General features: G+C 33.8%; 1 protein-coding gene across 3 annotated transcripts in view; it reads right to left on the bottom strand.

Moving 5' to 3' along the window:
* LOC113397073 (phosphofurin acidic cluster sorting protein 1) overlaps window positions 1-12428 on the bottom strand; it is a 136455-nt gene that overhangs the window by 9624 nt on the left and 114403 nt on the right. For 2 of the 3 annotated variants that reach the window (XM_026635223.2, XM_026635224.2), the window contains exons 2-6: window positions 9372-9599; window positions 6592-6685; window positions 3815-3974; window positions 3426-3565; window positions 2387-2530 (exon numbers count right to left, since the gene is read on the bottom strand). In XM_026635223.2, the coding sequence (XP_026491008.2) occupies window positions 2387-2530; window positions 3426-3565; window positions 3815-3974; window positions 6592-6685; window positions 9372-9599 (766 nt within the window). The remainder of the gene's footprint in view (window positions 1-2386; window positions 2531-3425; window positions 3566-3814; window positions 3975-6591; window positions 6686-9371; window positions 9600-12428) is intronic. The other variant, XM_026635225.2, reaches the window with a different exon arrangement.

Here is a 12428-nt window from a genome sequence, read left to right as displayed (position 1 = left end):
CATTTTTATAGTTGTCTTTCTACAGACGAAACAATTATTTACATATTAAACTTAACAATAAAAATTTAAATATATAAAAATATATATTCATGTAATTATATTGTTTTGCATATGACAACAATTTTGGAAAAATCATATGCCATTTAGAAGATACGATCGCAATCTCAACACCATCTATCAAATGGATTAACTTTTATCAAATGACAAATTATTTATACATATACTATGTCGATATGAAATATATTTGTTTATTTATAACCTAAATTTTAATAATAAAACTTCGAATGAATCTAGACCACATCATACAAGGTTATACGATTCCTTTTTTTAAAATAATTTTCGAAGAAAAATGTAAATACTTCAGTACACCGCACATGAACATAACCACAGACAATTAAAAATCACAAACAAATTTCAATACATCGTTAAATTAAAAAAAAAAAATTAAAATGCTTTACTACCTCCATCGTTCGTAAAAATCAACTGACGTAATATTTCGCGTACAAGGTAATCTAATCTTAACCGCGAAAAGTGAGAACACACGATATCATATTAATAGCAAATTATATATTCTGATGAATGTGCTTTATGTACATGAGATAAAGTCTAATTTCGAACAACACTTGAACGTGATGAGAAAACTGCGTTGTCAAAATTATGCATATTTTTAGATGTATGTAAACACGTTAACGAGAATATATACACGTATCAACTGCATACATAGTCAGAACGTATTTTAAATGTACCAAGCGCCATTTAAAATACGTTTTCGAAGATCGAAGAAAGATTTATAACATTATTCTAAAAGGCCATTTCTACAAACCAACAAAATGACATTATTATACAAGTAAATGATAAGACAGACCAACACCTTATTACAGAACACGCACAATATTTCAAGAACCATATTAAGTTATACAAAAATAAATTATTGAATACGTCGTATTGAATATTTTCAAAGGAAAGATCATGCCTTCGTGCATTCAGAAACAAAGCAGTCAGATTTAGTGATGATATAGTTTTTGATTAGAAAATGTATTTTCACAAAGAGGGCTCAGTGGGAGGAACGTGTAGATGTTAACGCGATCACCGATTTACATACAAGCAAGGATGCTTGAGTTTTCTCCAACCAAATTTATTACTTAGTCGTGTTCAGTTAATTTATTGAAGTTCATCTTGGTCGTAAACTGAACGAAAACATCCTGAGACATCTATATGATTCGTATTGGCCATGTATGTTTCACCAGAGCCTTGGGTTCTGTTTACTCGTAATCTAACCACTGGACCAACGAGGCGGTCGCCACATACACACAAATACCAAACCACACCATAAGAGTGTGAGTAAATCAGAGTATGAGTTTTAATTGACAACTTTCAAATTATTGATCAATAATACTTTGATTGCTGTTCAGCAAGTCTTTACGTGACTGCTATGAATATCGAACCATTGTAGGTTCAATCTTGGCCCTTGGAGTACTGTCGTCGGCATTTTTATGAGCTTTACGCGTAAATGGATCGAACAATGGGAAAATTAATCATTCCTTGAACATTGGAATTTAAAAGTTTTGGTAGTGTACAGGAAGCAAGAGATACGCGATACCAAGATAGGCAAGCAGCCCTTTGTTCACGCTGGTTTAACTTTCGGACCCCTACCCAGTCCTTAACCGGATTATACGGGAACCTGACCAATTAAAAAAATCTTGCACGAGACCGTATATCTGGTGAGAAAATACAATCATCATACCTCGATCCCTCGTTAAAGACGTGACCAGAGATGGTAGTAAGCATTTACGTTTCAAAATTCATACGGGTTAAATACATTTCACAAAAGTGTAAACGCAAAGAGTAACAAGCATATTAATATTATACAATTTATAAAACAGAAAATGTCTTAACGGATTATTCGGTACTTGGAATTCAATTTATCCGAAGCGCCCTCGTAGATTTGCATACTTACATAGTTCTACTGCTACTGAATAACTAACTATACAAACACTAAAACCAAACAAATATTAGAAGACCAAACTACAAGCAAACAATGAAAGGAAAACTACCAAACTATGAGGATAGAGACGAAATTTAATATCTATAAAATTTACATTCAATCGTTCATTCATTCGGATGTATCAAATAAATTATTCATTCTATTATTTCCAAACAAAATAACGTTACACGTGTTCCTTTTAACAGAAGGAGATGTAAATTAAGTCTTCGAAATAGAATAATTTATCAGTTTATTCTATTAAAAACCTCAATGTTTATAATATTTATTGTTTATCTGTGCTTTTTGAAACTGTGAAAAGAGTCATAAGAAAGTTATCATGGCGAGTGATATGCAAATTTCGTCTCTATCCTTATTGGTATAAGGTATCGCGTGCCGGCTCACCGCCAGCTTTCCGCGGCTGCCCTTGCGCTTGGCTGCTGCGTGCTCCAGCTCACTATCGCTGTCTCTGTCGTGCGCCTTGGACCGTATATAGTTCTGTATCTTTCTCTCTCGTTCCATGAAGCTTAGCTCTCGTGAGCGTGACAGCTGTATGCAAGCAACGGTTTAGGCAAAGCTCCTTAACCTTACGTCTACTGGTGGACGATGTTCATTTAATCGAAGCAGGTAAATATTTAAAAATGATGATGCCAATGAAAATATATGACGGACAAAAGTCTATGAAATTCAGGAGAGATTGAATGAACACACGAAGCATTAAACACTACATTACACTAACAAACAACGTCTAGCTCGCCTTTAATAATTGTTTGAAACAAAAATATATTTAAGTAGGTACTCTAAAATATAAATACGATATTTTTTTAATCTAATAAAAAATACAAATTTATATATTACATAATAAAAAAGAACAATAACAGTCTGTGGCTACCCTATCAAAAGCAATTCAGTAATTTTTAATAATTAGCATTTTAGTAGCTTACAATATATTAAATAACAATTAACAGTAATATAAATGAATTAATAAAATATATTTGATTATATCTTAGATATGTATTAAAAAAACATCATTAATTAATTATTTTTCAGTTGAATTATACATTTTAATAATAATAATATTGTTACGTTTTAATCAAAACATCGTGCAGTGCGACTTCTAAATAAAGTTAAGCTAAGTTGGATTAATTATTATTAAATTTATTTAGTTCGAAGCAAAGCATTATCACTTGAATAAAATTCACACCATGCATTAATAAAATTATTAAATAATTTAGAATTATTTATTGAAAAGATATATTTTAGCTGGAAAATTATTTTTATTATTTAAGTACAAACTATGTATTACTATGATAAATAAATTCTAGTGTAAGTGTTACTCAAATATTTCGATAAGTAAATCTTTAATCTATATGATATCAAACCTGGCAAAATCACGTAACATACTTGGGAATACTACTGGCACGGTATACGAAGCTGTCCTCACCTTGGTGTACGATAGGTCTCCCTTGTTGAAGGCCAGCTGTCGATGCGTTCGCCTCCTCGCCGCCGCGCCGTACGTCAAATCGTCAGCTTCCTCCACAGAACTGAACTCCCCTTCTTCCTCTTCGTCTGAGTACCCTCGCTCTGGAGTTAGACATTTGAAATCAATTAATGTTGAGGACATTTTATCAATGGACAACAAGAAACGCAAAAATAATACTTTTGGATATGAGATATACTAACATAACTATAAACTTAATTTTGCAAAAGTACGATTTTTGCATACACAAAACTCGAAACTCTTTCATTCAATAAATAAGCATTACACATAAAATAACATTTTGTTATCTACAAATGCGACTATTGTTCTAAATAAAACCACGTGTAATTTACCTGTAATAAGCAGAGTGTTGTTATTCTTCGTGTCATGGTCGACAGGGGTCGAGGCTAACCCCGTGATGGTGAGCCTGGCGACCGGCTGGCCGGCACCAGCGCCGACCTTGCCACCCACACTCGTTAACTCCAATTCCATGTCCATGGAACGTTGAAGCACCTTGGCAAAAAAAAAACACAGATATATATATATATTTTATTTTTTTATTTTTAATTAATATATTACAAGAGCATTTGAACGTACGACCTGTTTCAAATATAAATTTTACTGAAATTAAATTCGATTTTAATTAACTTGATTATAAAAATAACTAGGAAGGAAGGGATTTTACAATTAAAAAATACATTGGAAACACACGAAGAACTATGTTTGTTTATTCTTAGAGACTTTAAGAAAATAACCGAAACAGAATTTATTTTAATAATAACATTAAAATCGCCATTTCACTTTTACAATAATAATACAGACGAAGTCACGTTTACTGACTTACACAAAACGAATAAAACATGAGGCCAAGTTTCAAATGTTTTGAGACTTCTAGAATGTTTTTATCTCGTGAAGCTTTTGATTTAATTAAAACTTGTTTCAAAGTTACATTTCAGATAAATCCTATTAAGAGCACCGCGTCGTGTTTTTCTCTTTTAAATGGTGATTTATATTTCTAACAAAAGCGCCTCACTTTTGTGCTCATTTTAAAGAATTTACTGGTTGTAAGGTAGGTATTGTGTAAGAGTGTCTAGTACGTGGTAGTAAATAGCACAGATCAAATAGCACAGATCAAATAGCACCGACCAGATGATATATTAAAGGATTAGTAAGACAACATCAAGTTGGGCCCAAATAATTGTTTATATGTGTATATATATGTATATACAGTGTATATAGCCAACAAATGTACATGTGTTGAGGTGACAGCTGACAATTAGGTGGTTCTCCCTTCCTGATTCGAACGAACTAAACAAGAAGCTTACTTTGAAAATAACATTTAACAATGACACTCCAATTAATGATAAATTCACCGTATAATTGCGTTCCTTATTTGCATGATTCATTACTCTAAGCACAGTACGTATTCAGTAGAGGTATTGCAAGAACAATCTCGAAACTAACCGCAGAACAAGAGTGTGAAATGTCAGTAAGTAATATGACTTTGACTTTTGTTACAAAAAAATATAGGATACACGTATCAAAATGGCGTGTCACTGTAAGTCGGTTGTCAAGATTTTACGAGTGAGATACGAAGTGATTTCTTACGGAATCGCACTACAGCGTACTATCGTTAAACATGTATACTGAACAGTAGGGCTATTTTGTAACAAAAAACTCAAATCTCACCTGAGAAAACGCGCGTGAAATGTCAGAATATTATATGTGACATTGACTTTAATATTTAAAACATTTATATATAATCAAGCGTATCAAAATGGCATATTAGGAAGTCTTTTGTCAACATTTCAGTGAGACACGAAGTGAATTCTTACAGAATCACAGTGCTGGACTAAGAATAAAATATATAAGTCGTTGCAGTGATTAATAAAAATACCATGTAGCTACACGACTGCGCAAAAGGAGTGTATGTTCACAGGGTTCATATTTCTATTTATGTGAGTTTGACCAACATAACTTTCAAACGTCCGAACTGGTTAGGATGTTTCTCATCGTTGGAATCCTTACATCATTCCGAGTGATACTAGATATGTATAACTTCTTAGCTCTTTTTTAAACAGTGCAGAAATTTTTATTTAATTTTAATAGATATTTATATTTTATAATTTAATATTTAATCTATATGAACCTTAACTGTGAAGTGAATCTATAGTACTCGACAAAGTTATATAAATTCTATCTTATTACGATCAAGTGGAAAATGAGCCTAGTAAATACTTTTACAACCTACACGTCTCGCGAGTAAATGGCCAATTTCGCGTCACTAACAGCTGGTACAGGAGCGAGGTCGCTAAATGATAAACGATGTCCTAAAATACTTGCTTTTATACTTCGGTTTCGGTTATGTATATGTATTTATTATTGGGTTATAAGTATGTCTTCTGAAGAGCCGTGAGGGCCCAGCGGTTACATGACGTGGATCTTAATCTAACACAACTGAATTCGTGTGCTAAATTTGTGTTTATAATTCAGCTCGAGCTCGGCGGTGAAGGAAACCTTCGTAAGGAAACTTCCATGTGGTAGATGGGAATATATCACGTGTATCCACCAACCCGCATTGGAGCAGCGTGGTGGAGAAAGCTTAAAATCTTCTCCTCAAAAGGGATAGGAGGCCCTTGACCAGCAATACATTAGCAGGCGGTTACTTTACTTTTTTATATTTTCTTATGTAAATTGTACGTTTTTCTGTTTATGTTACAATAATATTGCTTTTTAAGATTGTTGGAAGCACTAAAGTCGAATTTGGATCTGTCCAATGAGTTTGTCAATGAGTGCATTGTACTATATTATTGAATATGAAATTTATCGTTTTTATAAATATTGTTTAAAAATGTGACGTTTCGATTCACGATTACCTTTTTCCTTAAATTTAGAAGGTCTATTAATTCATCTATTCCTGAACGCCAGACAGTCTCACATAAATATTTTTTTTTTTTACTTTGCCCAGAACTGCTCGTATAAGTATGATTTAAAAATGAAATTATGCCAATTATGGAGACAAATTATCATTTACTTATCTATTCCATTAGATTGATAAAAAGAAGAAACGAATTATGAGACATTTTAAGAATATTCAAAAGTTGAATTTAAACGCGTAATGTAAATATACCTGGTCCATTCGTATGACTCCCTCCGCCAGGGTCTTATACCCGAGTATGGTGCGATTCTTGTATTTCTTGCGTCTCTGCAACATTATCTGTAACCTGCAACAAAATAATCTTTAAATCATTTCAAGAAATACCAGGAAACTTCTTTGGAACGAAGATCCTTTACGCGGCTCACGGTAGAGTAAACTGGCAGCAAACGTCACGCAAGGAAAAAGCGTTATGCCCCTGAGACCAATCCTTCTTATTTTTTTCTTAGTGTCGTAAAGTTCAATGTGGACTGGAATCCATCAAGACAATGCTTCAGGATCACGAACGATCTCCGCCATGGTGAGATTCCATAGATCACAGATAGCGAGCCAATTTGAAACGAACACGCATACCTTGCAATAAAACAACCATAAAATGGACTTGTAACTGGAATTATATGTCGGAAATTCTTAACACGCCAGAATGACCGAACGCTATAAAACATTATTTTGGTTTAACAGTCCCATTCCTCATTTGTAACATACATTTTAAGCCATGTGTTATGCACGATATAAATTTTACCAGTTAGTAATTACGACCAATATAAAACTGAGGACGTTGATTTTAATATTATTTCTTTACTCTATAGCCAGAGCTGTCTCCTGGACGACTAGCGCGGCGGCCAGGGTCGCAGATCCCAAGTGGTGACGCGCTATTTAGTAACGTCACTCATAAATCCTACCTCTACAAAGGTTACATGTAAATTTTGATCTATACTTATTAGGTATATCGTTCGTTCCGACTGATTATCAAAGCATTTGAGCCTAGAAAGCTACAATTTGAAATATAAGTTTACTTAATAAAATAGTCTCCCAGAGAAAAAGATTTCATGAAATTTCAATTTAAAAGTGGGAGGGTTTACTATGTAGGAATTTTACCCGAAGTCGGGACGAGCACCTAGTATATTATATTCGGATTTTGACCGCGATGTGATCCGACCTAGTTGCTCTGTCTGATATCAGATTTTTTTTTTTTTAATTATGATGAATATGAACATCTTATAAATTATCATTCAAATGGAAATGTATCAGTTTTAAAGGGCAGAACGGGTCCCAAATACCGCTATTTTATGATTCTAGATAGCATTTTTGTTACAGAAATGTATATAAATTTTGAGCTCTTATATTTTTCTATACCGACAGAGTCATAATAAACAAATATTATTTTAATATGACGTCCATGTTTCGAAATCCATTAAGAGAAAATGTTATTACTTTGACGAAATCATTTTTTTAAGTCTTAGCGTCAAACGTCTGATTCTATTATTTGGATTTTTCGAATCATTATAATAATACTAAATATAAGTGAAACTGAAAGGAGGAAAATTACAAACATCGCAATAAAAAATAATTTGGAACGATCACTTGAAAGAATAATAATGTGTTGTTTTTACTGCCTAGCCTTTTAGTTTACCAAGTTTAATACCTGAAGGCACTTTAGCTACTTTTAGTCTATTCCCCGTACAATTTATCGTTCAACCATAACCTTATCATAGAAAGACTTATGACGTAAATCAATAAAAATTCGTAACATATTTATCAGAGAACGGCTATAAAATAGAACTTTAGATTCGTCCATACCTTTTATTGGCGGAAACCCCATTAGTGTTAACCTCGACCTTAAAATATCATTGCGCTGTTAACATTTGAACCACACCATTACGCAGTACGTTTACTCATAAAGCTGAGCAAATTGTAGCAATGAGTAAGGAACGACTTTGTTTTTATGTTATCTTATGCCTCGTGGATAATACGATGCCAAGAAACTTAAATAAATATTAAAGAAATAAAATAAAAATTCGTCTCCGATTGATGTAACTCATTATATTACACCTATTTTTAAGTCTCCTCGCATATTTTAAGAATATGTATATTACAATAATAATCTAGATATAGAAATGAGGTCGATTCATCATATAAGAACATTCACACAAATACTCAAATACTTCTTAAATCACAGGATCAAAGGAAACAAAAGCAAGACTTATCAAATAAGATTAAACTTAGAACAGGAAGTTTTTGCGTAATTCTAATAGAGACATTGGCGCAACATGGTTGAAGTAAGCTCCAAATCATCCCTCCAAAAAGAGACTTATATATAGACTGTTACTTGATAGAGTGTCAATAAGACTACTACCAGTCTGCAAAACCAAGTACATCAATCTGATTAAAAAATATTTAACACAATAAAGTGTCGAGATTTAGTTATATTTTGTAATAGCCTCCCAGGGCCGGCCTTAACCACCTAGGCGCCCCGGGATGGATATGCATTCGGTGCCCTTTTATATGACCAGGGTCGGACTGAGAAGGTCAAAGACGGTGCGTAGAAAACATGGAACACCCTTTTTTTCGTACGTAGCGAGCGTAATTGCAGTATGATCGAAGACCGACTGTAACCATATGCGTATGGTATTTAGAGTATGTAAGACGGATGCAGGAGTCTCCAGATCTCGGCGCCCCCTCAAATTTGGCTCCCTGAGCCATCGCTCCATTGCGCTCCTCCCTAATGCCGACACTGTAGCCACCCGTTCCGACTTCGTACAGGTAAAAGTCATACAAAGTTAGTTACACAATGTCCCTCTCTTGAAGTTGAAATTTCCTTAGATTATTTCTCAGTGAGCGTCTACGTCGCCAAAGGAGTAGCTGTGCTATATTTCAACTGGATCGAATCTATAGTTTCGAAGATCTCTTGATGAGTCACTGGTATTTTGTGTATATATATTAGAATATAATAATTTTATGTTGTGTATATGTACCTATTTCCATCTCGTTTCACAAAATGCGGATACTGCAGCGAAAAGCAGAGGTCCAGCTCCACGTCAAGAGGCGGCACAGTGATGTCGTTGGACCGCAGCGTGCGCTTGCTGCTGTGCATACGTGCCGCGAGGGTGACCGCGCCGGCGCCGGCCCCGCCCGCAGCGCCGCCGCCTGCTTCGCCGAGCGCGCCACATACGCGTAACCTCGTCACTCGGAGTGTGCACAATCTGAAATGACAACCACTATTAGTGTTTAGCTGTTATAAGTCCGATGACTTTTAATGTAAGTTTTAATATAATTGAAACTATCAAAAAAGGCAAATTAGAGTGCGTGCGGTCAGAATTTTTAATTTACGATTTGTATCAACTGAACAGAATTGGTCGTTTTATTTCATGTTTGATTTTCTAAATTGATTAATACATTGATACAAATATCAGAAACGGCAAAAACCGTGTAATAAACATAAACATTAGTGAAACATCTTATATGATTAAATTAGAAATGATTAACGCACTGCCCGATGGGATATCTCATTGGAAAGCCGACCGATTTTGCTCCAGTATGAGAGTTTTTGGTAACCTGAATTGCCCATTTAACTTTTATCTCGCCCAATTTAGTTCGGGTTCCAACTTTCATACTAACTTTCATCGAATATCTTAGGTACTCTCTCATGGGATGGATATTAAAATCGCTGTAACGACTGTCTTTATCTCATATACAGTTGCCTAGACATCGCTTACCATATTTATGGTATGATGAGATATGCGTTTAGGTGATGAATTTACAAAACACTTTAACTTTTGTCCTTAACAAATTAACAGAAGTTAAATACTGAAAGGAAAAAGATTGGAAAGAATTTCCATACAAATTAAAAATCTTTTCTTAGTGCTCACCTACGTTAAATAACGAATTCCTGGGCAAAATGTCACCTTGCTAGATGCGCGGTTTAAATGTGTATGTTATTGGTCAGTAATTTTAAAATTTTATTAAGTACATTCTTAAGATATTCGAAAATCATGAAGGTAATACCATATATTCGCCTAATAATCACGTAATAAAATAACAAACAACCGAGCCCAATTTCGTTTTAGTACACAACAAACATTGTATTTAATGAATAACAAGAAAAAATGGTGAAATCGCCAATAAAATTGCTGCGATAGTAAATAACACTGAAAACTTAAATAAAGATTAATTTACAAATTCTTGCCAAACTACTTTTGAATATGGAATCCGTATACTTTCGTAAAGTTTCATAATGGTATTTAGTACAGAATATGTGCATGGCGGCGGGAAACACCGTATTTAAGAAAAACACGTGACCGGAAATGACTATTTTAATTATTTTAGTGATTGAAAACGGTTTGATTATTAAATTAATAATATTTAGTGAATTCTGAGATGTTAAATTAGTCTGAAATATTTTACATTCCATAAATAGGTGTTATATTGAGTGAATAGTTCCCCCACCCATTTTTGTTATAAAAAGCCGAGCGCCCGCCGGTATCGAGAGGCTTGTTCGAGCCGTCGAAGCGATCGGACCTCCTCAGCTTGGAACAAATCAAAGAAAAATATTTCCTGCGATAAATATCATACCTACGAGGATGAATAGAAATCCATCATCATCAGGTCATGTTTTTTAAAAACAAGCTGAGACAAGCTACTCCGTCATACATATACTCCCGTCATTATTAAGAATTCCAATTTCAAAAGAACAACAACAAATTACTGATACCAGTGTTCCATCAGATCACTCACATCCTATTTCATTGTAAGCAAATCCAGGAATAATATTCCATTCGACTTAACAACTAAGTGTAAACAAAGACACGGATCATGAATGTATGGGTTCTAATCCTGGATCGAACAAATAATTTACTTTAATAAAGTAAGTGGGATTTTCTGTCAATATTAGTTTGTAGCGGCTCAGAATATGGGAATTGTTTTTTTTTACACTATTGTGAAACTACGTGCAACCATTACTCCTGAATTATCTCCGGTCGTGACATGATATGCTTGATGAAGCAGAGTACAATCTTGACATATAACGTATTTCCAAAAAAAAACGTGTAGGTAGAACGTTACGTCTAATTTCAAACATTCATAGCAACAAAGAGCACACGTTTTCAAAATTTAAAAATAGCAAGTTACCGAAAGCATGTTACCGAAAATATTGACAGAAATTAACCCTATTTCCGAAACGTCGAAGCAATTTCATAACACCCTGTAGCATACAACCAGCGCTAATAAAAATCATAAAGCGCCCTGAATTCAACATTTCTGACATAAATTTCTAAAACATGAAAAAAAACGCGACGCCAGACGTTATAAGGATTTATTACGCCTTCTTCAGTAAAACGATTTTTTCTTTTTCTTAAAAACATTACGTCGGTCTCTTTAACATTCGCAACAGCTGTTGATAAACATTTAATCACTCTTATTTTTCGCACGATAACTATGAAATAATATATTCGGTACATATTATTTGAACAGTAACAAATGATATAGGAGAAAAGATTCAGAATTCTAATCTAATTTTAATCTAATTTTCTTGTCTAATTTTATTTTATCATAGACCTTTTAATTGAAAACTTACGTTCTCGAATTATTATTACAAACGATTCAGAATTCTTGTTATGCCAATAATATACGCATCCTACAAAAACATATTATTTTTATTTCATTATAACGTGTTTAAACAAGTAGTACCGGTGAATAACTGGCACGTTAATAGATTATGGTGGAATTATTGACGTCTACTTCCTGTATAATTGCCTGCCATACGTGCATGGTACTGAATGGGCATACAACGTATAAATTACCGGTAACCACGAACTCCTAATTACGCTATCATAGAATAAACAACTACTATATCGTGTTTATGTAAATTATAGCATTAAACGTCGGTTACAAATTAACTCCGATATGTGAGGTTTTAATAAATAGAAACGGTCTTATGTACCGCGGTTGGACAGAGTCAACTTCTTCATTAGTAAGTAAATAGTTGTTTTCAATGTATTTTATGATACGTCTTTTTTTGTTGCTGAGGAAAATTT

The sequence above is a fragment of the Vanessa tameamea genome, chromosome 19 (assembly GCF_037043105.1).
Source record: "Vanessa tameamea isolate UH-Manoa-2023 chromosome 19, ilVanTame1 primary haplotype, whole genome shotgun sequence".
NCBI classification, from domain to species: domain Eukaryota; kingdom Metazoa; phylum Arthropoda; class Insecta; order Lepidoptera; family Nymphalidae; genus Vanessa; species Vanessa tameamea.
The sequence above is the reverse complement of the archived record's forward strand: the minus strand, read 5'-3'. Positions and strand labels throughout refer to the sequence as shown.